Source organism: Tribolium madens, unplaced genomic scaffold (genome assembly GCF_015345945.1).
Source record: "Tribolium madens isolate multiple individuals breed KSU strain unplaced genomic scaffold, Tmad_KSU_1.1 Scaffold_20;HRSCAF=117;Tcas5.2_LG4, whole genome shotgun sequence".
Classification (NCBI taxonomy): domain Eukaryota; kingdom Metazoa; phylum Arthropoda; class Insecta; order Coleoptera; family Tenebrionidae; genus Tribolium; species Tribolium madens.
This window is the reverse complement of record NW_025400985.1, coordinates 11,872,843-11,897,873: the sequence shown is the minus strand read 5'-3', so window position 1 is coordinate 11,897,873 and position 25,031 is coordinate 11,872,843. Positions and strand designations below refer to the sequence as shown.

The 25,031-nt window shown below is 39.3% G+C and overlaps 8 protein-coding genes and 1 long non-coding RNA gene across 13 annotated transcripts in view; 5 read left to right on the top strand and 4 right to left on the bottom strand.

Annotated features, from left to right (window-relative positions):
• Window positions 1-686, bottom strand: part of LOC123005928 (tyrosine-protein kinase Btk29A) — an 8,878-nt gene extending 8,192 nt beyond the window's left edge. The window contains exon 1 of one of the 2 annotated variants that reach the window (XM_044400014.1): window positions 181-686. In XM_044400014.1, coding sequence (XP_044255949.1) covers window positions 181-357 — 177 coding nt within the window. In that variant the 5' untranslated portion in view covers window positions 358-686. Of the gene's footprint in view, window positions 1-58; window positions 127-180 lie in introns of those variants that run through there. The other variant, XM_044400017.1, reaches the window with a different exon arrangement.
• Window positions 321-4,024, top strand: LOC123005926 (integrator complex subunit 6). The gene is made up of 6 exons (XM_044400012.1): window positions 321-939; window positions 993-1,141; window positions 1,230-2,572; window positions 2,622-3,202; window positions 3,250-3,580; window positions 3,630-4,024. The coding sequence occupies exons 1-6, from the start codon at window positions 890-892 to the stop codon at window positions 3,882-3,884; spliced, it is 2,709 nt and encodes a 902-aa protein (XP_044255947.1). The 5' UTR covers window positions 321-889; the 3' UTR covers window positions 3,885-4,024.
• LOC123005942 (neuronal membrane glycoprotein M6-a) lies at window positions 4,015-5,721 on the bottom strand. Of its 2 annotated transcripts, none has more exons than XM_044400036.1 (6): window positions 5,585-5,721; window positions 5,132-5,288; window positions 4,921-5,080; window positions 4,721-4,871; window positions 4,527-4,675; window positions 4,015-4,474 (listed from the first exon to the last, which is right to left on the bottom strand). In XM_044400036.1, the coding sequence occupies exons 1-6, from the start codon at window positions 5,586-5,588 to the stop codon at window positions 4,349-4,351; spliced, it is 747 nt and encodes a 248-aa protein (XP_044255971.1). In that variant the 5' UTR covers window positions 5,589-5,721; the 3' UTR covers window positions 4,015-4,348. The 2 variants fall into 2 exon arrangements, with proteins under 2 accessions (XP_044255971.1, XP_044255970.1); XM_044400035.1 differs by lacking the exon at window positions 5,585-5,721 and adding an exon at window positions 5,333-5,489.
• Window positions 5,617-8,138, top strand: LOC123005930 (NEDD8 ultimate buster 1-like). 2 transcript variants are annotated; one of them, XM_044400019.1, is made up of 7 exons: window positions 5,617-6,117; window positions 6,168-6,427; window positions 6,475-7,031; window positions 7,080-7,380; window positions 7,431-7,662; window positions 7,706-7,841; window positions 7,889-8,138. In XM_044400019.1, the coding sequence occupies exons 1-7, from the start codon at window positions 5,980-5,982 to the stop codon at window positions 8,056-8,058; spliced, it is 1,794 nt and encodes a 597-aa protein (XP_044255954.1). In that variant the 5' UTR covers window positions 5,617-5,979; the 3' UTR covers window positions 8,059-8,138. The 2 variants fall into 2 exon arrangements, with proteins under 2 accessions (XP_044255954.1, XP_044255955.1); XM_044400020.1 differs by having other exon boundaries at window positions 5,975-6,117; window positions 6,161-6,427.
• Window positions 7,856-16,108, bottom strand: LOC123005923 (cilia- and flagella-associated protein 44). Its single transcript, XM_044399991.1, has 13 exons — window positions 15,619-16,108; window positions 15,407-15,569; window positions 14,355-15,359; window positions 14,011-14,307; window positions 13,693-13,963; window positions 13,422-13,647; window positions 12,609-13,376; window positions 12,276-12,462; window positions 10,933-11,121; window positions 10,013-10,880; window positions 9,797-9,965; window positions 8,720-9,751; window positions 7,856-8,671 (listed from the first exon to the last, which is right to left on the bottom strand). The coding sequence occupies exons 1-13, from the start codon at window positions 15,801-15,803 to the stop codon at window positions 8,092-8,094; spliced, it is 5,940 nt and encodes a 1,979-aa protein (XP_044255926.1). The 5' UTR covers window positions 15,804-16,108; the 3' UTR covers window positions 7,856-8,091.
• On the top strand, window positions 11,319-12,281 carry LOC123005943 (proteasome inhibitor PI31 subunit-like). The gene has a single exon (XM_044400037.1). It carries the CDS (start codon window positions 11,450-11,452, stop codon window positions 12,260-12,262), a length of 813 nt encoding a protein of 270 aa, XP_044255972.1. The 5' UTR covers window positions 11,319-11,449; the 3' UTR covers window positions 12,263-12,281.
• Window positions 13,936-22,382, top strand: LOC123005937 (G-protein coupled receptor moody-like). Of its 2 annotated transcripts, XM_044400029.1 has the most exons (4): window positions 14,479-15,577; window positions 18,143-18,444; window positions 18,655-18,795; window positions 21,432-22,382. In XM_044400029.1, the coding sequence occupies exons 2-4, from the start codon at window positions 18,401-18,403 to the stop codon at window positions 22,261-22,263; spliced, it is 1,017 nt and encodes a 338-aa protein (XP_044255964.1). In that variant the 5' UTR covers window positions 14,479-15,577; window positions 18,143-18,400; the 3' UTR covers window positions 22,264-22,382. The 2 variants fall into 2 exon arrangements, with proteins under 2 accessions (XP_044255965.1, XP_044255964.1); XM_044400030.1 differs by lacking the exon at window positions 18,143-18,444 and having other exon boundaries at window positions 13,936-15,839.
• On the bottom strand, window positions 22,324-22,961 carry LOC123005950. The gene is made up of 2 exons (XR_006412791.1): window positions 22,882-22,961; window positions 22,324-22,827 (listed from the first exon to the last, which is right to left on the bottom strand). It is a non-coding gene; the product is annotated as an uncharacterized LOC123005950 (long non-coding RNA).
• On the top strand, window positions 22,443-25,031 carry LOC123005932 (probable methylmalonate-semialdehyde dehydrogenase [acylating], mitochondrial). The gene is made up of 3 exons (XM_044400024.1): window positions 22,443-22,641; window positions 23,398-23,758; window positions 23,811-25,031. Exons 1-3 carry the CDS (start codon window positions 22,621-22,623, stop codon window positions 24,983-24,985), a joined length of 1,557 nt encoding a protein of 518 aa, XP_044255959.1. The 5' UTR covers window positions 22,443-22,620; the 3' UTR covers window positions 24,986-25,031.

The following is a 25,031-nucleotide window of genomic DNA, read 5'->3' as shown; positions in this document are numbered from 1 at the left end:
ATGCAAAAATAAAACTAATAACGGGTTTTAAACACGCACACAATTACCGGTTACATACCAGGTGATTGTTGTAAAACCCCCAAATTGCGAATTTTGACACACGAAAGCAATGGACTCGCGACCTGCTGTCCCACCCTGCGGCGTGCGCACCCTCCGAGGGCAGGAACCACCCTTACTTACACTCTCATTCTGCATGTCGTAATAGATGAGGTTCCTCCTGGTGAGCACGAACCATCGCCTCTTGTAGTTCACCAGAGTGTAGACTTTCTTATTCTGGGAGCGTTTCACCATGTAGCCCTCCTTGAGGGTCTTGTCGGTGAGGAAGGCCATTTCGTTGGCATTTTCCTGCACGAACATCGACACTTAGGTTATGTCGAGGCATTCAAACCATTTCCCGGCCACCACTGGGCATTTGAAGGTCGACAATGTTTGATAACAAACCGACACGACTCGACGATTAAACGAATTTAGAACGGGCTTGGTGTGGGGCGAGGATGTGTCCAAAATGAGAATTCCAGGAAGCGGGGGGTTAATTTTGGCCCGAGACACACCAATCGCCAACAAAGGGCTCCGGTTTAGGCAACGTGCGAAACATTGTGACAAAAATTACAAGCACATTTAAAACTACCAATCACGAGTCAAGCCTCGGCCACGTGGCCCTAAATCATTCATCTTAAATATAAATTTTGGTTATGCCTTTTCGATTTTTGTAAAAATTGTAGTTCGAATAAGTGGTAGGTCTAACGCGCAAAAGTCGGCCTACTGCGTGCTCCCCAATATGTCCGCTTGTCAAATCAAATCACACTCGAGAGGAGTGTGCGTCATTTTTGGGAGAATGCCTCAACAGATGTAATTTTTCCGAGACATTTTCACTCCTGGCATCGATAAAATGACTATAATCGTGTTTTTGATCGACACTTCGGCGTCAATGTTGCAAAGGTAATGGCAAAAATCCGATTAAAAAAAAGGTTAACTGGTTGCCTGCATTTCAGGACGTACATAGGTGGCCGTACTACACTTCTCGACGTCGCAAAATCGGCCGTTGAAACTTTTGTAAAAATAAGACAGCGGAGTATGGATAGTCGGATTGACCGGTACATGCTGTTAACATTCGAGGAAACTCCAAACAATATTAAAGCAGGTAATTTTTAATTCGTATCTATTTGATCTACTGTCAAGCCACAAGTGTGATACGACCTGACATGCCGCCAAATTTGAATTTCCCACAGGTTGGAAGGAAAATCTCGCGACTTTCATGAACGAATTGAAAAACTTGCAATGCTACTCGATGACCACAATGGGAGTTGCTGTTAAACAAGCCTTCGATATATTAAACATCAATAGGATGACCTCCGGGATAGATACTTACGGCCAAGGCCGGTGCCCCTTTTTCCTTGAAACTTCAGTCATAGTCCTCATAACCGACGGAGGTAAACTCACGACCATCAACGGGGTGCACGAAGAGTTCAACTTGCCTATGCACTCGCCCGTACCTGGGTCGGAATTAACTCGCGAGCCCTTCAGGTGGGACCAACGCCTCTTTGCGCTGGTTTTACGCCTCACGGGGACTCCAGCCATCGAACGGGACACCGGACTCGTCCCGAGCGACTCCAGCCCGATCGATGCCATGTGCGAAGTGACCGGAGGGCGCTCCTACTGCATCACTTCGCACCGTATGCTCAATCAATGCATTGACAGTCTCGTCCAGAAGGTCCAAAACGGGGTTGTGATCAACTTCGAGAAAATAGGGCCCGATCCGCCACCCCCCGTCATGGAGAAAAGCGAAGATGGGAAGGAGGAGCCCAAAGATTCGGAGTTTGACGATCGGATGAACCCCCCGATTTTATCAACGAATTGGCACAACTGTAGAAAAATGATTTATGTTCCCAAGTCGAGTAAATCGTACTGTGTGGGGTTTTGGCCCATTCCCGAGTCGTTTTGGCCTGAAGTCACCGCTTCGGTCTTGCCTGCACGCTCGGCCCACCCTAATATCAAATTCACTTGCACCAATTCAGAGCCTCTTGTTATCGAAAATCTTCCCTTTGATAAGTACGAGCTTGAGCCTTCGCCTTTGACCCAATACGTCTTGTCAAGGAAACAACCCAAGACTTGTTGGCAAGTCTTTGTGGCCAATAGTTACAAAAATTCGGAAGTGGGACACCCTTTCGGGTATTTGAAAGCCAGTACAAATCTCAATTGTGTTAATCTTTTTGTCATGCCGTACAATTATCCCGTTTTGTTGCCACTTTTGGACGAATTGGCGAAAATTCATAGATGGAAACCGACGAATGAATGGCGGACTCAGTTTCAGAATTATTTAAGAACGCTTCCAGCCTACTACGCGGGTCCTTTGAGACGTGCCTTGACACGTATGGGGACACCTCTAGCTCTAGCCCAGACTCTCATCCCGGAAAATTCCGAAAACTTGAGTTATTCCGTCTCGAATTACCTCAAACGGCTCAAAAATCAAGCCAAGGTTGAGTATGACAAGCTTTGTAGCGAAATCACCTTGAGACAAAACGCCCAAATGAACATGAAGCAAAATTCAGAGCAGATTAGGGTTCTGCCAAAAGTAGGTGTCACCTATTTGCGAAAAAAATTGGTAAATGATTTTTTTTCAGGTGACCCTGAAAAAAGAACTGATCAGTCACCCCCTCCTCATGGACAAGTTCAACGCCCACCGTAACCAACTCCTCGACCAGACGAATCCTTTCCATGTGACTCTCGACAAAGAGCGCCAAAATGTCAGTTTTAAGAATCCCTTTGATATACCTCGTAACCGTCTCGTTCAACAAGTCGTCCGAATGCGTAACAATTTCCTACAACCTGATTGGATCTCCCTGGATCAGGACAGTGCTCATTCGTTGCCCATATCCCAAATGGGCAACTACCAGGAATATCTTAAACGTCAAACGCCTCAATTGCGCGAGATTGAGTCGGCCCCAGTCCGGCAACACATGTTCGGAAATCCGTTTAAAATCGACAAGAGGATGATGGTGGACGAGGCCGATATCGATTTAGTGGCGTCACCTGGTGCTAACCGGAATAACAAACGACCGATTCCGAATACAGATATTGGGGGTCGGTTGCCGCTCAAACGCAAACCGGGGCCTTTGCCAAAGAATTTCTCGATTCGGAGACCGAGTGGAGGGGTGACGCCGCCGATGAGTCCCGTCCCGATGGCCCCCTCGCCAGTGCCATGGTATTTCCCCCCCAAAAATCCCACTTTTCGTTAATTGAATGTTTCAGGACTAGCGTAATTGAAAAGGATTTGCCGTCTTTTGACGAACGCCCAACTTTGGTCACCGTCAACGGCCTTGATAGCCCCTCTTCCAGCGAAAGGTCGCGCTCGCCGTCCCCCACCTTGGACATGCCGTCCTATAGCGTGAATGAAGTGAATTACGCGCGAAACTCGAACCCTTACAATTACACGAATTCAGGTGCCTTAGATACGGTCACTACGAACTCGTTGAACGATTTTTATCCCAGTGTTTGTGACGATAAACAGAGTATTTCGCAGATTTTGAAAGAGGCGAATAGTGTGAGTGTCGCGAATAGTCAACCTGACGTCAAACCCAAAGTAGGTATTTTTTCATTTCTGTCGGGGTTTTACAGTTTTTACGTTTCAGATTACGGCCGAGGATCTCCAAGAAATCGAAAATCAGAATAATGAAATCCGCAAACACTTGCATAAACTAGTACGCAGACCTGGTAAAAATTTCACTGAACTTTTTGATAACATAAAAACGCTAAAAGGCAATATTGAAATTCAAGTCAAAATGGTAGAACTGATTATAAAAGAATCGTTAAGGTTTAAAAGACAGCATTTGGCGCATTTGTTAGAAGAGTACATCCAGAATTTGTTGACTTGTGAAAATAAGTAAGTTGTTATGTATATATTTCTTTTTGGAATTAATTAATGTTGAATTATTTATTGAATCGATTCCTTCAGTTATTACGAAACGAAAATCCTATTTTCTTGTAAAGTTATGAGATTTTTATAAGAATTAAATGTAATTTTTTATACTGTTTTATTCAGTGCGCCTTATAAAAAACTACGACATTAAATAACATAAACTACAATCAATACAAAAAATATAGAAATAAAAATCTTATCCTATTTACAAATTATGGAAGATTTATCAAAATACACCACTTTGATCGAGAAGGCCCCAAATCAGCCTTTTGAAACACTTGATATGCTACCATGGAATGACTTAACCTAAGTGAACCTTGGACGGGTTTTAGTACGTAAATACTGTCAATACCCAGGAAATACACCCTACACCCCCTCACTCAACATATTCCCCCATCTTATCTCTGGCAGATGTATTTCCTGGGCCGTATCCTAGAACCTATCTTTACCAGCTAGAACATCGTTGTCGCTCAACATCTGCAAATCTTGTAATTCCTGAAACTTTTCATGATCCCGAATATGAGCATAATTTGCCGCCAAACACATTAAATAATGAACCTAGAATTGAAACCACTTAAAAAATGATTCACCCAATGAGCAGGAAACTCACCAAACTCAATATTACTAAAACTGACGCAACCGTTGCTAGAATAACCATGATTTCGATTTTTTCTGTGTAATCTTTGCAAAACACTTTCACATTGTGTTCCCCACACACTTTCATATGTTCTTGTTTAGTCCCTTGTGGAAACATGAAATCTGAACGAATTTAATTAAATTGTAAATTGGGCTAAATAATCTTACAAAATTGGGTAAAATCGATGCAATGCTGGAATGTAGCGACCCCTTCATTTGTGCACATTTTCCAAAAAATCGTAAATAGGAATGTTGCAATCACCAGGAAGCAAAAAATTACAATCCACAATAATTGCAAGATGTAGGTAATAGCCATAAACTGAAAATTCCCACATAAAAACAAGACAATTAACAATTTGAATTGTTACAATAGCACAGCTGATTCGCCCACCAACTCTGGTATGCCAAGCCCGATAGACCTTATGTCTCGTGGCCCCTGTCGCAAGACACCCCACGGTGAGGATCATCAAGCCTAGGGCCCCCATACAAGCCCCAATTATCACAAATGTCATTTTAACTGCATCAACCCTGAAACTTTCTATTAAAACAAACAAAATTCTCGCTTCTCAATATACGCACCAAAATAATTGCATATGGAACACATCGCTGAACATCAAAACGGCAAGAGTCGCCCCACGGTACATGGTACCGCAGAAAATCACGACCCCCAAGGCACATTGTATCGTTGCAATAAGTGTAGCGTACGGGATGCGAGTCAAACACGAATCACAGAATCCTACAAAAAAAATTTGATCAAATGGAAATGTAGGACAGACGCACCTTTGTCAGGATTTGAGATGATGGTATTAAGACTGAGGCGGGATCGAATAAGGGCATCTTGCTGTTCAAGATCGAAATTGGTCTCTTGGGGTGGTGGCAAGGGACCAGCCATTTAGGCTGCTTTGTGTAGAACAATTTAAATGACTAAGATCTAATCTGTATGAATGATCGTAAAACAGCAGGTGCCACGCCTCAGATAAGATAAGGATAATTTATGATTTGCGATTAAGAATAAAAGCCATAAATGCTTACCCATTTTGGCAGTTGTTTGAGCTAAACGTTCGTTTCACCTAATTAAACTTAAATTAAACGGGGCATTTCATGGGGTTAATGACTTTTTCGTTACACAACTGTCAGTTTTCAAACGTCAAAAATTCAGGGATTTTTTCTTTCACCCATCACTTTTAATGCGTATTAAAAATTATAAAAGGGGCAAATGGAGAAGTAATTAGCAAAATATGATGACTGAATGCATTATGAAATTGAAAACATTTCAAATTCAAAACCTTTGTTGATGTTTTATTGAAAAAGTAAGATTGCGTCCTGTGCTTAGTGATGTGACCATGGAATCACGTGACATTTGACATGTAAACAAAAATACTCGTGTCAAATTAGATGACTTGAAAATAAATTGTAAAAACGCAAAAATGAACCCGTGTTCTTCCCATCTTCAAAAAGAAGATATTCTTTTACAAATTAGGGATAGTTTACGTAGAAACAATGTGAAACTTTGGCTGGATCCGTATTTCAGTGAGATAAGTGGTCCTTCGGAGAACACGTTAAAGGTGAGCCCCCTTAACTATATCACTCGATAAATAACCATCTCAGTTTCTAGAGTTTGGCTCAAAATTACAGTCGAGACATCAACGCTCCTGTAGACAATTGTTACGAAGCTCTTCTTGAACTCCAAAGAAACTCATTAGAGAATTTAAAACAAAGCAATCACTACAAAGAATCAGGTGAGGCGACGTTAAAAATCAAGATTTTGCATCCAAACAGCCCCCCGCGTATGCTCACGAAAGAACTGCTCTTATCTTTGAGAGGTTCCGATGTTAAAGACATTATTGCTAAAGAAATAAACATCAGTCACGATAAGTAAGTACTTATGGGGGGCCCCCCATTCACTGACATTTTTTCTCAAGATTGAAGTTAATTCACGCCGGGAAAGTGTTGTCGGATTCAGAAAATTTGAGCACCCAAGGTGTGAAAAACGGTCAACAAATCATGGCGATCACATTTTCGGAAATGTCTCCAGGGCTTAAAGAAACCGAAAACCAAATCCGGGAATTGGAGGGTGTGAAAACCGACTCACGGCTTCTAGCCCTTGACAATGAATATGTCCAATTGGAGGACCAGTTTGGCAATAGTGTGAAAATCCCCCCCGAGGAGAAACGGGCGTTGGTGGTAGCAATGGCCTTGCATGAAAAGGGGCGAAGCGCCCTGAAGCGTGAAGATTACTCCCGAGCTTTAATCTTTTTTCTTGAAGCCGACGAGGAGTTCAAACGGTGCACTTCGCAAATTTTAAACACTGTCGATAATTACGCCCTACTAGACCTCGATATCGCGTGGTGTTATTTGTGTTTGCAAAGTGTTGCGAATTTACCAGAGGCTTATGAGAGGCTCAAGAGGTGCGAAGAGCGGTTTCATGCCAGTTATGGGCCGAACCTGGAGCGGCTCAAGGCTGTTAAAGGCGTCACAGGTCTCTCAAAATATTTTAATTAGGAAAAGTAACTAATTAATTATTTAGGTAACGAGGCAGTTTTATTTATGCGGCTTCACCTCCTCCAAGCCATAGTTTTATACCATAAAAATAAGCGAAGCGAAGCTTTGCGGTTACTAAAAAAGGCACAGGAAGAGCTTTCGGCCTTGAAAGTTGAAGATGATAGTGTTACAATGTTGGTAGAATTGGGGTATTCGATGGCTGAGGCCCGACTTGGGTTGCGAGCCACCGGTGGTGACGTTAACAAAGCTGCGAATTATATCGACGAGAATAGAAATCAAAGGTCTCAGGCGAGGCAAAAAGCCTTGGCTGAGGAAATTTTGCAAAGGTTTTTCCCATTCGCTACCAAATTTGAATCATTTATTACATACATTTCAGAAAAAGATTGAAACTGGGAAAATGTGTTGATGGTAAACAATATGTGGACCCCAATTTCGTTAAAATACTAGTCAATATGGGGTTTAACAAGGAAGCTGCTCGTGTGGCCTTGAAACACACCAATAACGTAATTTCAGATAGCATTCAATATATACAAGAACATCCCCAGCCTGGTCCGAGTCAAAGCAAGAGTATCGAATTTTTAGCATTGATTAATGATCTAGTGCCGGAGGTAAGTTGGTAAGTTGACACGGACTGCAGACTAAACAAAACAGTTGCAAGCGGCGGGGTTCGACCCAACCATGTCAAAGTTAGCGTTGCATAAACATGGTGGTGATATTATGAAAGCTGCTGAGGATTTATTGGCCAACAATGGGATCATCGATGGGGATTGGACGATTTTGAACACTGGTAAAATACGTTATTTTTATTCCACTCTACTGTATTTATTTACTCAGATTCGAATTCGCAAACAGTCGATATAGCAAAAAAAGAAAAAAAAGATGAAGCCTTCAAGAGAATCGCAGGTGATATTTCCATGGTGGATGACGACCATTTAGATCTGACTTTAGTCCAAGAAGAACTGTTTCTTAATCAGTACTTGTCCCTCCTCAAAAATGATAAATAAATTCCTTGCGTATTGAATATTTTTATAGAATTTTTAATCATCTTCAATCACATATAATAAATCGAGACCGGAATCAAAAACGACTTGTATTATTTCATCCAAAATCTCTCGCGCTTCTTTACTGTGTAACATACTCATAGTATCGGAACGATTTAACTGAACATCTAATTCGCTGGTTACCATTCTTTTAACGACATATTCGATACTGGATCGCTCTTTAAGAAAATCAAGTGGAAGTTGCTCGACTAGTTTCGTGATCATTCGGGCCATAACCGAGTTTGGCTCGCCCTTGGTGAGCAAAACCTCGTCGACGATATCTTCTAGAATTTCCCGACACGAGAAGAATCTATCATCAGCCTCAATATCGGGTTCTTGGACCACATAAAGTTGCTCTGCAGTGGTCTCAATAATGCCTCTTTGGACATCATCGGGTTCGATCGGCAAATTCCGGACTAACTCTTCGACAAGTTCCGTCATACTTAACCCACGCATCACCGACCCCAAGATCTCCTTAACGAAATTCTCGTTCGACCTTTGCGTCAATTTCACATCTAGAGCATCGAGCATTTCTTGGATCAGTTCAGTTGCGACCTCTTGCGACTTCTCTTCTAAACTACAAACGAATTAATTCAAAAATGGGTAAACATCACATGCGACTTACGTTGTTGGGATCACGATTTCTGTCGAGAAAGGCTTCCTCAAACTCTCCTCTTCCTCTTCAACCTCCTCTCCCCAATCCTTGATATGCTCCCACGACACTTTCTCTTCTTCCGGTTCTTCCTTCTTCACTTCTTTCGGCTTGAGGACCATTCCTTTGGTCCTCAATAACTTAATTTCGTCTTTCAATTCTTGTATTTGTTGGTTTTGCTCTGAAATAATAGCTTGCAACTTTTCGATTTCTTCGCTGTATTTTCGTGTAGTGTCACCAACACTGGCAATGTGTGCTTTTTTCTTCTCTTGACTCATCAGACTCTGAGCCAATTCGACTTTTTCGTTCACCAAATACGTCAGCAGTTCTTGCTGAGACGTATTGTGACGTAACGCGTACGTCAGTTCTTTCTGAGTCAGTGAAATTTTTTCTTTCCAAAAATGCAACTGGTCTATGTACATGCCTTTAATGTCCATCATGGACAAGCGCAAATCATGGACGATTTTCTTCAAGAGGACTTCCTCCAAATCGTGCAAATCGTCTCGACCGAAAGTGCGCTTAAGCATCGCTTCTTCGATTTCGTTAATATCTATGACTTTACCAAATTTCATTTTCATTTTATCGGTTATTACTTCTTGTAAGTATTTGATTTTTGTCCCCATGTATCTACAATCGGTTTGCATTCGAGTGTAGTGTTTGACGTTAAGTCTGTGTCGACCAACTTGGTGCTCAGTTTCGATTTGCAACTCTTCGACTCTTTTATAAAGATAAGAGAGACGCTCTTTTGAAAAAACAAGAGTGTCCATAATCCCACTAGTCTTGTAATCTTCCGCCAAATGCTTCATTTGATCTAAACGCAAGATTACAGTAGTCCTGACTTCGTTCAATTTGTCCTGTTTCTGTCTTTGATATTTTTCCAATTCATCTTGAGACGTGTGCAAGTCCTTTTCAATAACTTTCACCTTCTTGTTATGTATCTCGAGGTCCTTTTTCAACACTTCAATCGTTTTTAATACTTCTTTGATTAAAAGTTCAACTTGATGTCTAAACATTTTTCATTAAGACAAGAAAATTCTGTTAGTTTTTTACCTCTCCGAACGCGAATTGACTGTATATTCGTAAACATTGGGATCACACCCTTTCGGACAAACATTTAAATCCTGTTTTATAATCCCGAAATCCCGCGAATCGATACTTTTGCCATCATCGTCAGATTCCGTCGTTGACGTTGACGATGATGACGATTCAGAGCTCGATTCTGAAAGTATAAATTCATTTTAAATCAATATTTTGTCGAAATCTCACCGTCTTCCTTGTGCACCTTCGGCGGTTTGTATTTTTTCCGAAAAACTTTTTTCAAAAAATCAAAAAATTTGTTATCTTGGACCGCATTTATAAAAGTCATTGTTAATGATTTAATCTTCTCTTGTGCCTTCTCAATTTCCGAATTATGCTCAACAATTTTCGAGCCTATGTCGTCGATAATGTCTCGCATATCTAAAACTTCGGAAATTTTTTGATTTACTTTCGACTGAAGTGTGAATTCCAAAGCTTCAAATTCTTTCAAAATGAGCAATTCTTGGTGCACAGTCACCATATAAATATCTATAATTTTTGCATCAACTTCAACTTGGAATCTTTCGGTATTCAACTTTTCTACTTTATCATCAAACTCGATGATTTTCCGGTTCATTTCATCGATGATCATATCTTGTTCGAAAAGCTTTCTTTGCAGCCTTCTCGTGCGAGTATCGTGTTCCCACAAGGTGTCTTTTTTATCATTTTTTGAAAAATTACACAAAGATTCGAAATCGAGAAGAGCAATATCGCAGGTTTCTTTTGCGTCAAATTTTTTTGTATTTTTCGGCAAAACATTTTTTTCAATAGTATCAAAATCCTTTGGTTCGGTGACAATTACCGGTTCTTTGCTACTTCTTTCATCATAATCCTCTTCTTCCATCACCAAAGAAACGGTAATTTCAAAATGCTTCTCCGGAAATTCACAGTCTTCCGATTCTCGAACAGTCGGAGCTTCTTTTTGACGATCTCCAGGAATTTCTTTATGTATTTCTTTTAATTTTTCTTTCATTGCTTGTAATTCTTCCCTAATTGTTATTTTTTCATCGCGTAAATCGCAAACTTTTTCGTTAAAATTAAGCCTAGTTTTAGATTGCTTTAAAAAAGAGAAAATTAACCGAAAATTAACACAAATTAATTTGGGCCACCTTAACTCTAGACAAAAGCAACTCTTTGTATTTCTTAACAGTCGTTTCTCGCTTTTCCTTGGTCGCCTTGTAGGTTTTATCCGATTTTAATTTATAATTGCCGATTGAGACTTTAGCTTCTTCTAATGTGACATCATCGTCGGGATGATTTACCCCCGCCACAGGTTTTTTAGCGAGAAATTCTTCCCACTGCGCAAAAAAAATTAAGAGCCCTTCTGAAAAATGTAGAAACCGGTCCTGTCGATTTTGTGACTGACTTAAAACGACCCAAAATGAGAAAATAGACTGTAATTGAGTTGATAATGCATGATATACGTGAAAATGAGGGGTTTTTCAATAATTTCAAAGCCAAAAATTGAAAAAAAAGAAAATAATTGTAACGATCGTGTCCTACGTTTAGATAGCAACCTGTCAAAAAAATGTAAACATAACCTCACAGTAAAATATTTTGTTTGTCATCATTTTTAACAGTCAGAAATCATCAAGTGCCAGTGTTAAAGTGTGTAAAACCGATAAAATGTCGAGTTCTCTGTTCGGTTGGGACCTTTTGATCAAAAGCGTTGAATCCGAGATAAAAACCAACGAAGACATTCTCCTCTGCTTCACTCACTTGGTGCTCGTCTCCAATGATTTTAAATGCATCGGTTTGGGCGAATCTAAAATCCTCGATGGTTCGGAAACAAAAACCGAAGCTCTACCGCCAGGTTGGACCGAATCTTATTCAATTCGTTACGTCCACCAGGGCCGGCTTTACCTCCTGAAAGCAACAAAAGTCGACGACGGACTCATGCTCAACCTGATCCGTGTCGACGAACGCACCACCTCTCTGGTCCAACTCAATACAGCCTTGGTGGCAAGTCGCACCGGAATCCTGTCTCAGATGCTCCCCAAACACGCTGACATCCTCCAACAGATCAAAACCGAGCTGATTGACAAAATCGTTGTTTCGAAAAACACCAAAGACAACTCGAGTCAAACCCCGACTGTATCTAACCCGCCTCCGACTTCTCCACAAGCCTCGCCTCTCTTCGTGGACCCCATGTCTCGCGCCGGCCCTGTCGGAGTAGGCGAATACGATTTGAATCCTTTCGGTCGAAATCCTTTGGCTTTTCCGGCACCGATGGGCGGCGGCGGTATGCTTTTCGAGCCACCGAGAGGCGGGAGATATCCCCAAGGACCGGGACTGGGAATGCCTCCAGGTGCGGTGCCTCCGGGTGCAAGATTCGACCCTTTTCGGCCCCCCGACGTCGATAGATTTCCAAGACGGCCGAATAATCGACCCGACAATGATGAATTTCCACCGCCCGGTTATGACGATATGTTTATGTAAATAAATACATTACCTCTTCTTCGCGACGTTCCCATTTCAGTTTCCTAGCCCTGTATTTTTGAAGGAGACGAGTGAGTTTGGTGTGTTTTTGACTTTCTAATACTTTTGGATCGAGATTGACGAGGAAGTATTCTAGACCTTGTTCTTTGACTTTTTTCGGGGCGATTGTTTTGAGGGCAGGGGGTGCACGTTCTGGGGGCCTAAACAATGCAAAGTTTTGTATAAATTTGTAAAAATACGAGTTTCAAACCTGGGAAAGTACTCACTTATTTATTTCCCTAACTTTCCTGTCTATGGTAAGCAGTGAAAAAAATATGTAACACCTGAGAATTGACGTGATATTCACCTGCCTTTAATCTCCTCTTCGAGAATTTTTTCATCAACAATCAATAACATTTCGTCATTGAGTGGTGAAACTCTTCTCTGACGTAACATTCGGACCCTTCTTTCGCTTCGAAGACCACTCACAATAAACGGAATAAAATACAAATTATCGACGAAATATTTGCGTAGTTTCTTCATCCTCAGTTCAGATTTTTGTACATCGAAAGCTAACTTTCGTTTAACTAAGGCTTGCTCTTCCTCGAATTTCCAATCGAGATACTCGGTTACTCGTGTATCAACTTCTAAATCTTCAACTGGAATCATCTGACTGGAGAGAAGCTTTTTATTCCGTTTCAAAAGTCGGAAAAATCGTTCCCTAAGTTTTCGCAATTTTTCCCGATAGATTTCCCGATGTTTGGCTGCAAGTCTATCAATCCTGTCTTGTTCTTTTTTCAAACTAGCCTGTTCAAGGCTTAATTTATCATAGTTAGCTTCGTCTTGTACCCTGTTAGGAAATGTGGTTCTTTCTTCAACAACAGGATAATCCTCTAATGGAATATAATCATCATCGTCCGGTTGAAAAGTGTAAGAGAAAACATTTCCATCGTGTCCACAAGTGAAGAAAAATTTTTCATCGTAACTGAAGCACATGTTCGGGACGAAACCATTTTGATTGTCATGCATGGCCAAGGACCAATAATCTGAAAGGTCATGGTAATCCCCATCTGTGATTTTATTAACCCGAATTTCCCCATTTTCCATCGCGAAAATTAAATATTTACGATTGTAGCTGCAAATAAACTACAATAAAACAAAACAAAGAAGAATTCCCTACTTGTAAACAAAACTACTAATCTCAGTATCATCAGCATCGTCCACCATTTTGAAAAAATTGGGCACATCTGATTTCTGATCGATTTTATACTCGTAAATATAACCAGCGTCGTAGCCACCCATCGATAACCATATGGTATCGTCTTGGGTGCTTTGCATCCAGATAATCCGATTGGGAATTTCTGGTATGAACAAAGGTTCCAGTTCTTCTTCGGTCTCAGAATCGGCTAAAACTCACAATTCGACTTAAGGCAACCTTCATGAAAACCCACCGAGAAAAACTTCCTCGTCAATATCTAAACCCGGATTTTCCGCTTTCAATTTTTCCATCTCGACACGTTTTTTTGCCACTTTATCCGCTTTGCGAGCTTCAATCTCCTTCAGTTTTAAATCTCTTCGAATCTGGGCTTTGTAAGTCTTGAATTTGTTCTCTTTGGGTTCCAAATTGAGCAAATACGAGACCGTGGTGTACGATTGAGGTTCTTGAGGTACCTCAACCTGGACAATCTCCCCTCGGAGACATCCAACAAGAATTTCATAGGGCTAAAGTGACATTTTTTTGATAAAATCACCGACTTTTAGTCACTTACGTTCAAATAATGCCATGTCAAACATGTGACAGGGTTTGGTACCCGTATGTAACCTATCGGTACCAACTCGACATGAATGGTGAATTTAATCTGGAAGAAAAATATAGTCGAGTCCTCGCCACCGCTCACTAGAACGGTATTTGATGGGTTTATACTAATCTGGGTGATGGGTTTATCATGAGGTTTAGTGGTTTGTATGACCCTGACTTCGACTTTGTCCTCAGTTATTGTCAAAATTGACACTCTGAGAGTACCATCGTCAAAACCCATCAAAAGCTCATCGCCGTAGACGCAAAGCTACGACAAATATTGTCACTTTATCATGGTTATAATCCAGATGGTACCTTTGGTGGAATCCAAATCATGCAAGTACCTTTCGCCGGATATTGGTAATCAAAAATGAGCCTCTTTTCTAAGTAAGCATAGACATAAATTCGCCCATCTTCGCCCAGACTCGCCAAAAAAGGCCCATTGGGACTGGCTGCAATGGCTACGACTTTACCAGCATGACATTTATACAACTGTACCGATTCTTTCGGTGTCTCTTCAGTGTTGAGGTCGATCATCCAGATTCCACCATTGCCGTCTTGTCCGAAATAACTCGTATCTTTCGGATCTGGATACCTCTTTCGCATACACATCAACATGAGTCCCTCGGTGTGAAAATCATAAGTTGGTTCGATTTGAATTACTCTGTCGTCATCTGGAGGGTCAGCTTGATCGATTTTTTCATACCACCAGACTTTAACATGCCCATCCATTCCCACCGTCATTAATTCCCCGTCGTTGTACGAGATTTGCACAATTGGACCGTCATGACACTTTCTTCTCAAGGTCCGAAAAACTTCAAGTTTGATCAATCCGGCGTCCCAGACCAAAATATTGCCCCAGGAGCAGCCGGAAACGACTTTTTCGTCCGGCATCGGGAGTACTCCCAAAATATCCGAAAACTCAGTTTTGCCAAACCGCCCCAATTCGCCTTTGAGTTTAAGTCCGGTGAAAGTCCGGGCCATTTTCCAGAATTTAATATGGGATATACCACAACTGGTCAACTGGCCTGGACAATAGGGCGAAAATTTCACCCTGTTGACGTCGTTGACGTACGATTTCGTCCTAAGAAGGATCCTACGTTTCGGCCAATTCCAGATTGTTATCAGATAGTCGGGTTCACCGCCTTGAGAGACCAATAATAAGCCATCGGGGCTAAAATCTAAATGGGAGTAAAGCCTCGAGGAGCCCCCTTTTAACACGCAGTTGATCTCCATGGATGGCCACTCGTAGATTATGATCAAGGGTATTTTGCCGTTCTCTGCTATAGCGACATGATTAAATTCCGGGTTTGGATTCGCCTTAAAAGGCCCAACTTAGGCGGAAAATGAATATTAAAAAGGTATACCTTTATATGTGCTATTCCCCCTCCCAAGGCACTCCGCCGGAAGGAAATGGTTTTCGTCAGTACATCGAAAAAATTGATGAAATTTCCCGACGCGAAAATCAGAGTGTCGGGATCGGGTGAAGTGAGATTAAAGTATTTCCGACAGTTGTAACCAAACGAAAAACTACAAAGGTGAGTTATTAGGAAAAAAATAAAATGAGAGATTATTTTACTCAAATTTTAAAACATCTTCGTTGATTGTACATTTTTCGCTTTGATACGGGCCGGAAATGAACGTACTCGCATCGTAAATACTCCAATGGTCTTCCTCTTCCTCCTCCTCCTCTTCGTACTCTTCTTCTTCATATTCTTCTTCATCCTCGGGAAGATCTTCGAGACCTTCATCGGTTTGCGACATCTTTCAAGTTTGATCAATGCCAATTTCGTTGTCAAGGTAATTTTAACATTCAGGTGAAAGCAAATGATTAATTGTTGTACATGTGTGTGACACATTCTTCATGACTAACGAACTAACAGAGCAATTATTACAGAAAATGCTTTTTTTCTAATTAAACATTTGTCTTAAAACTCGCTGAGGTCAATTACTCTTGGCTCATTTAATTTTTAATTGGGATGTCGTAAATGCTGCTTTATGTACTTGCCGAGAGACAAACGAACTTTATCACTGACGTCCAAACGGAATTAGAACACCGCAAGATTTGTAAGAAACCGATAGATATGTTGGTGACTAACGTCCTGGGTGTCCGACTTAAAACCGCAATTTTTATTCAATACGTGTTCATAGCTCGTGGCGTTCAAAGTGGAAGTCGTAAAAAATTACACAGGAATGGACTAAAATTTTAAAATTACGCAAAAATATGCGATTATCATAAAAATAAAAGAGGAGGTTAATCATGTAGTAGCTTTATTTGTGAAGAAAATGAAAAAAAAATGTTATACAAAGTAATGAATACAATATTTTTATTATTATCCGACGATTTCTAATAAGGCAAACCAAAAAAACATACAGGCTGTCCAAAAAAAAGTTAAAAAATTTAGGTCAATATAGTAAAACAACTTCCTCTGGACCTGTGCCTAGAAATGCTTTCTAAGGGAGCTAAAATCCTTAAAATAGTGAACAAAGAGACTCTTTTTAAATTACCAATAGTAATATCCGTAGTGCATGTCAAATAGTCAATAATAATTTTCTTGAAATTAGAATCAATTTGGCATGCCCGAGGGGTATTTTGCAGACTATTTCCATAACAAAATTTACATAAACATTATTTTCATCATGAAAAATTGAAAAAAAATTATGTCAAAAAAAAATTAATCAAATCTTTCAAATTTCTGAGATTCATCCAATCAGATTCGCGAAAATTTGGTACACCTATTGCGGTGGATGCAAAATTTCGATTTGGAAACAATAAAATTTGTCTTACAGATTCAGATTTAACGAATAATTTTTTTTATTGTTTTATGTTCCATATATAAAGTCGAGTTATCGCTCTAGCTACTTTCGGAAGCATTTTTGAAAATAGGTCCATTAGATTTTTTTTTCTATAATAGAAGATAGAATCATTTCTCGTAATCTCTTATCGTTGTTTCCTGACATCTTGTATATAAAAATTAATACCTAATAATCGAAATAAAAATAAATGTTAAGTGTCGAACTGTCGACACTTTGTACCCATCCATCAGAAAAAAATTCTCTTGTTAAACGTTAGAATTAATCAAATTAAAATCTGAAATTCCCCAGTCATTGATCAATGTAACTCAATAACAAAGAATTTCTGAACTTTCATATCAAATTACAAAAACTTACTTTCTTGAATATTACTGCTATCGTAATTATTCTTAAATCAATGATTTAAATAAAAAAAACAATTTTGATAACCTGTCGAACTGTTTATTTGAAAATTTGTAACGATTTGTTTTCTTTACCACATTCCTGATTTTGACTGTTAAACTCGGAATTTCGTTATTGAATTTTAAAATCCAAATTTCGATTTTCAACTTCGGAATTTCGGCTTCAAGCCTCAAATTTTTGACTCCACACAGGACTGCAACATCAATTCAGATTTTCAAACTCAAAACTTTAACTTCATAATTGCATCCAAAATCGCAATTCCGACTTTTAAAACCCGCATTTCTCTGTTAAATTTTTAACTCATCAAAAATAAGAATTCTGTCTTAAAATTTTCATTTAGAAATTGAATGAAAATATTTCTAAATTGGCATTTTTGCTCCATGAAATAAGTAATTAAAAAGTCGTTGAGTAACAATGCTGGTAAACGCAAAATCGGAAAACCCATTCATTATTACACAATAATAATATTGTGCTTATCCGTGTTTGCCTCTTATCATTATCACAATCCAAACCTCACACCTCGTATTTAGGTGAACATCCCACCAAGTTTAAATAAAATACCGGAAAAAAATCAACGGAAATATAACTATTATTATTTCTTTTATTTGTCACAAGTGGGTGTTAGATCACGCTAGTGTAAACACAAGTCATAAATTTAAACATATTGTTCTAATTATGTCTTTCCTCGCGATGTCTTCGTCGCGACCCAATTGCAACAGAACTTTCAGTTTTCTTAGCACGCAAAAACAAAAATTCATCGTTACACTTCCAAGCACACGTATTGGTGTTAAGACTTTCAATGCCAAGGTCGATTGAATCGTCTGGATTTGCGCGTTTTTTTATATATTTCATTTCCTTATCATTGAAATTTCCCGTGATGCCTTCAGTTTACATCCAGCGCGTCTGGAGTCAAGTCGAAGAAAAAGTATAGCTGCTTAGTCATAAAATGTGTGAAGGATCCTCGCTCGTTCCGCTTAACACAATGATTAATAAAATGACTAAGTCTGGTAAATGCGGGTTTTGGTCACTTCTTCCATTCCACGACGTCGGCCGACTCGACGCAGTTCACTTTTGATTAGTCCCAATTAAAATTAATTTTTAACCATCCTGTGTTTGTGGACGAGGGAGCGCCCCCTTAATCAGCCATGGACGAAGACACGACGCGGTCGCAATTTTCCGAGCTCGTCCGGTATGTTTCTATTTTTTCTTATTATTGTTGTCAACCCTGTGTATATTTGTGTTGGGCCAAGACATGTGGAGTGCATCTGTGCGTCGGCGGTGTTTTGTTATTGCGGACGATTCGAAAATTAATTCGGTTTTGTGTGCCGTTTACTACTTTCGATTTTTATTGGTTTCTTGCCCTTTGGCCCCGATAACGTTGTCACTTCCTCATTTCCAGATATTCGAGGGCGATGCTGACCGCAGCCGGGATTGTCACACTCGTCATCATGGTGGTGGGTGTCATCGGCAACTTACTCACAGTTTTCGCGCTCATGAGGAACTCGAAGATTAGAACAGTCGCCGCTGCTTTTATCGCGAGGTAAGGACGACTTTTAAATGAAAAGACAGAAAACTGTTTATGTCTTTATTTACTTTGTTCGATGATGATGTTTACTCTACACATTATAAAACTTATCTAATTATCGAATCTACCTACTACTGTCGTTACTTCCTGAATTATAGTATCTCTCGATGCGATAACATGTGATAATACTGATAATTCCTTTATTATTTTTATTTAATGACAAAGAAATTCAATTAATTAATCAACAAAAACAGGTCAAATCGACATGAGGCTTTTTTCCCTAAACAACTTTCAACGGCGAGATATAATACAGTCATTGATAAATGAAGAACATGACAAATTTCGTGTAATTTACTTAACCGTCGACAAACACAAATAAAAGAATGTGACTGTATTTGTATCGTTTCTAGTAAAAATCTGTTTAAATGAATATTTTACCTGTGAAATTCAATTTTTCGTCGCCAAATAGGGAACAGAATCTTTAAAAGTTTTCAATTATGAAATATTTCTCTCTATAGGTACTCGTATCTAAATTTAATAAATTAATTGTCACTAACAAATGCAGTTAGAAAGTGGTTTAAAAGTTATTTAAGGGTAAATAAATGATCACAAGTGTGAAATGGATTTATTTAAAATATGTATTAAAAGAATTAAAATGTTTTTTTTTAATACTCTAAAAACTAAAATTGGTAAAATGAATAAATCGTTATAAAAATGGTCTACAAAGTCACATTGAGGTTTATTTCGTTTTCGGGTACAGGTGAAGAAAGTTTTAATTTTTCGCCATAAAAAATTAAAAACATTACAGTTAAACCTCGAAAATCCGGACCCAGTTATCAGTAATCAGCAATCGTGAATTATTAAAATTTTCAATTCAAAAATCAGATTTGGCAATTCTATAAATACAGGGTGATTTAAATAATTGTGCACAAATTTTAAGAAAAAGGTAGAGGACAGAAAGTGTAAAAAAACTCAACTTGCCTTATCTCAATGTTTATACATATTTTCTAAAATTATCTCCGAAATTAGCTCTTCAAAATCTATTACATTGTTTTAAAAAACTGAGTTAAAAATTAAAATTAAAAATAATAATAATAATAAAAAAGGAAAATTTTTGCATATTTCTTTTTCAAAAGTACCATCGAATTTCTTTACCTCAAATGTCACCGTCTATGTGCAATGTTAACTCTGGAATAACTTCATTTATTTTGCTTTTTTTTGACGAACTATAAACATTCGGATAGATAGTTGAGTTATTTTTACTTCTTTAAACCTGTAGTATCCAGATCTTAAAATTTCTGTACAACTATTAAAATCACCCTGTATGTTGTCTGGACGCCCTTAAACAAATCTGAATCACAAATAATTTCGAGTTTGTCGTAATTTTTCGACTTAAGACGGAGACAAAATCAAAAAAAGGATATTCCAAAGGGTAATTTGTCTCAAAATTAGTCAGTTTTTATAATGTGGTCAATTAAAAAAAATTGTCCCAAAAAACTTGCTACACACTTGGAATTTGATTCCATAATAAAAAACTCGAACTACCTACATTTTTTCCTTATTTTTTGCTTATCCGGCTTGGTTCTGTTCACCAATGCGCCGGATATTGTACATACTGTGTTACTAGAAAATTTAGTTAATAAACAATAAAGAAAGAAAATCAATAAATTCAATTCAATTTTAATTTTTTTTTCCAAATTATTGTCAGATAATTATACAGGGTGCGCCAGAACTCGCGCCCCAGAAAAAAATTTCTTGTAAGATAAGAGGAACATAGAAAAAAATTTTGAGATTTTTTTTTAATTTGACATTTTTTAGGTCTATATAATGATACTGATGATCTTGTATATAATTTTTTACAATTATTTAGTAAAAGTACAAAATTTTTGCCAATAAAAGCCACAAATAACATTGAACAGTTACAATTTAGGATACAGCTTCTTTGTTTCCTCTTCTAATAGACTGTAGCAAAAAAACTGGGTAAATTATTTTTAAAACAGAAATAAATAGAGTCAAAGTGCAAATTTTAAACTCTCATAACTTCGAAATTTTTATAGACAATTTTTTTTTTAACATTTTTTCCATGTTCCTGGCAAGTCTGATTAATGTTATTTGTGGCTTTTATTGGCAATATTTTTGTATCTTTACTGAATAATTATAAAAAGACATATACAAGATCAGTTCTGACACATCCTGTATAATAATTAAAACAAATGAGAAATGAAACACTACGTATTCAAATTTTTAGTTACTTATTCACATTTCCATCGTATTTTTCATATTTGTAATTATTGTAACTATAGGTGATTAGTTAAAACTTAAAATGACCTTGTTGGAAAAATGTTCATAATCACTATAGGCAATTTTTTTAATCGTTTAAATTCTTCTATATTTTCTGCTTAAACCGTTTCCTGCTTGCTGACCCACTTTGTGATCTCGACCCCTATTGTATGCTTTAATATTTCCTAATTTGGCATTTAAATCCGTTTCATTTATTCCTGCTATAAAAATTCTCTTCTAATAAAAAGTGTTACAACGCAACAATAAAATCCTCTCGCCAATCTCACCACTCTTTCAATTGCATAACTGACACATTTATCGCGATTCAATTAAACCCAAATCGAATCAATTCGTCCCTCGTCTTTTTCCAGCTTGTGCATCTCCGACCTGATGTTCTGCTTCATCGTTCTTCCGTTCGCCGCGAGTCAATTCTTCCACGGTACGTGGATCCACGGCGACGTCCTCTGCACCATAATCCCCGTTTTGCGCTACGGAAGCGTGGGAGTCTCCCTCCTGAGCATCGCCATGATATCAGTAAACCGCTACATCCTCATCGCTTGGCCCCACGTCTACGGCCAAATCTACACCAAGGCAAAGGTCGCGATCTACATCACCGTCATCTGGCTCTTCAGCTACGGCCTACAGATCCCGACTTTGCTGGGCCAATGGGGGGTGTACGGCTTCGACAAGAAGCTCGGCACTTGCTCGATTAACAAAGACGCCAATGGGCGCTCCTCAAAGACAGCCCTTTTCGTAATCGGGTTCGCTCTCCCGTGTGCTGTCATCGTGGTTTGCTATGCTAACATTTTCTGGGTGGTGCGGAAGAGCCACAAGCGGCTCAAACAGCACAACTCGGGGGGCGACTATAAGCGAAGCGAGATGAAGATAACGAAGATGGTGCTAGTGATTTTCGTTTGTTTTGTCGTGTGTTATTTACCAATCACAATCGTGAAGATTTTCGATCCGGAAGTTAAGCAAGCACCTTTGCATGTCTTGGGGTACATCCTCATCTACATTTCCTCTTGTGTGAATCCAGTGGTGTACGTCACCATGAATAAACAGTACAGACAGGCGTATTTGGACACGTTAAAGTGTCGCATGGCCAGTGCTGGGGACTCGCTGCACACGCCGAGCCCCCATAGTCGGACGCATTTATCTGTTGGGTACCTCAAAAATGTGGTAAACAACTCGCCCAAAGTGTGACGTACACTATTCTATTATTTATTCCTCTAATATTTATGTAAATACCAAAGTACAAATACCTTACATTAAGGCTCTTTTTATTGTGTACATAGTTTTTTTATGAAATAAAGTATTATTGAAACATGTCTCTGATTTAGTGTAGTCTTGACCAACGTCAAGGTCGTACAGATCAATAAAAGCGCATACCCCCCAAACCGGCCGCGAGATAAACATGTTTTTCACTTGATAAAAATAAAATTATACAATTGTGTAAATCGCGATAACCCGAAGGCGCACGACTTACTTAACATATAACCATCGTCAAGGGGGGGCTGATTACACCATTTACATCACAATTGACTTCGATTAAGTGTGAACATGGCAATGCAACGGACCTCGGTGAGTATTTTTTAACATAACCTCAATACCTAAACGCATGAAAAAATCAATTAGTTTCACCCGAAACTCATTTCCTGGGTTTTTAATAAAATTTCGGGAATTGTATCCAAGTGTGGGACTCGGGAGACAGTTTTCAAGGCCAAACCTGTTGCATATATTTGGTTACATTAACTTCTTGAACTCGACCTTATCACATTTTTTATCAGTTAGTAACAAGTTGTTTGGTAGAAAAGTACTCACCTGGTAGATTAATTATCGTTAATTAATAATTGCAGTAAATTAATAAACATAAATTGAAAATTCGAAATGGCGGCTTTCGTTGCCAATCTTTGTCAAAAAACACCCTAGATTGTCACAAATTTGGGCAAAAATAAAACAATCAAAATATTGAAACATCATTTTTATTGAAAATAATACTCAAGAGTAGCAATTCTTTAATCAGAACAATTATGAATTAATATTGCGGAAGTTGGGTTGGGGTTTTTTATGCGCCGATGCTCACTTGTTCAATTTCCCCGAACGATTACATGGCGCGTTTTTTAATCATGGCTAACAGTTTCCGTAATATTTTCACACCGAAAAAAATTATATTTAATACGATCTACGCTAGTATCTAACAGTAAAGCAAACAACTTTTTTAATTCAGTGCTAATAACAACCGTAATTTGCTTTAAAATTCTTTCACCTTGAGGCAATTTAAATCAATCTATTAATTTCACAATTTTTTACTAAAACAGTTATTTGATTTATAATTAGACCCCTTTTCTCACCCTCCTCAAACGCCACTACTCCAATGTGGCCCCCACAACCAAACTTTTCATTGATGGCAAATTCATCGACTCCCAAGCCACCGACTGGGTGGATCTCCACGATCCCGCCACCAACGAATTGGTCACAAAGGTGCCCCAAAGCACCAAAAGCGAGATGGAGGCTGCAGTGGAATCATCGAAAAAAGCGTACGAATCTTGGAAAAATACTTCAGTATTAACTCGGCAACAAGTCATGCTTAAACTTCAACACGTAATCAGGCGTGATATCAAAAAAATCGCGGCAAACATCACAACGGAACAGGGGAAGACGCTTGCTGATGCGGAAGGGGATGTTATGAGGGGGTTGCGTGAGTATTTGTGACCCTTGTGTGAAAATTTGAACCAAATTGGGGTTTTCAGAGGTTGTTGAACACAGTTGCGCCGCTGGAACCCTCCTCCAAGGGGAATCACTGCAAAACATATCGAAGGACATGGATATAGTGTCGTATAAAGTGCCAATAGGGGTCACTGCAGGAATTGCTCCTTTTAATTTTCCTGCTATGATCCCGTTGTGGATGTTCCCGTTAGCCCTAATCGCGGGTAACACCATGATTATCAAACCTTCGGAACGGGACCCAGGGGCAACCATGCTCCTAATGGAACTTCTAAACGAAGTTGGGTGTCCCCCAGGAGTCGTGAATGTCATCCATGGCACCCACGATGCTGTTAACTTTATCTGCGACAATAAAGACATCCGAGCTATAAGTTTCGTAGGTTCGGACACAGCCGGGAAATATATTTACGCCCGTGGGGGCGCTAACGGCAAACGGGTGCAGTCAAACATGGGGGCTAAAAACCACGCTGTTGTTCTTCCAGACGCTGACAAAAACGCGACAATTGATCAGTTAATCGGGGCCGGTTTTGGGGCTGCAGGTCAAAGGTGTATGGCTCTAAGTGTCGCGATCCTAGTCGGGGAAACCCGCGATTGGATTCCGGAAATCGTCGAAAGGGCCAAGAAACTCAAAGTGACGGCGGGACATGAGCCCGGGGCCGATTTAGGGCCGGTAATTTCGCCCAAAGCCAAACAAAGAATCTTGAATTTGATTGAATCCGGGATTAAGCAAGGGGCGAAATGTCCACTTGATGGCAGGGGGATCGTCGTGGAGAAATACCCCAAAGGGAATTTCGTGGGGCCTACACTTTTGACTCATGTCCAACCGTCGTTTGAGTGTTACAAAGAGGAGATTTTTGGGCCGGTTTTGAGTATCATGTTTGCTGATACTCTCGATGAGGCTATTAAAATTATTAACTCGAATCCGTATGGTAATGGGACTGCGATTTTCACGAGTAATGGTAGTCATGCAAGACAGTTTGTTAATGAGATTGATGTTGGTCAAGTCGGGGTTAATGTGCCCATTCCCGTGCCTTTGCCCATGTTCAGTTTCACGGGTTCCAGGGGCAGTTTCCACGGCGATTTGCATTTCTACGGGAAGCAGGGCTTGAACTTCTACACCGAAACCAAGACAATAACTTCGTTGTGGCGGAAAGGACAAGCTGCCTCAAGCAAATCTGTCTCAATGCCTGTTCATAATTAATTTCGTGTTGTTGGTGTTATTGTTAATAAAAAATGAATGAGAGTTA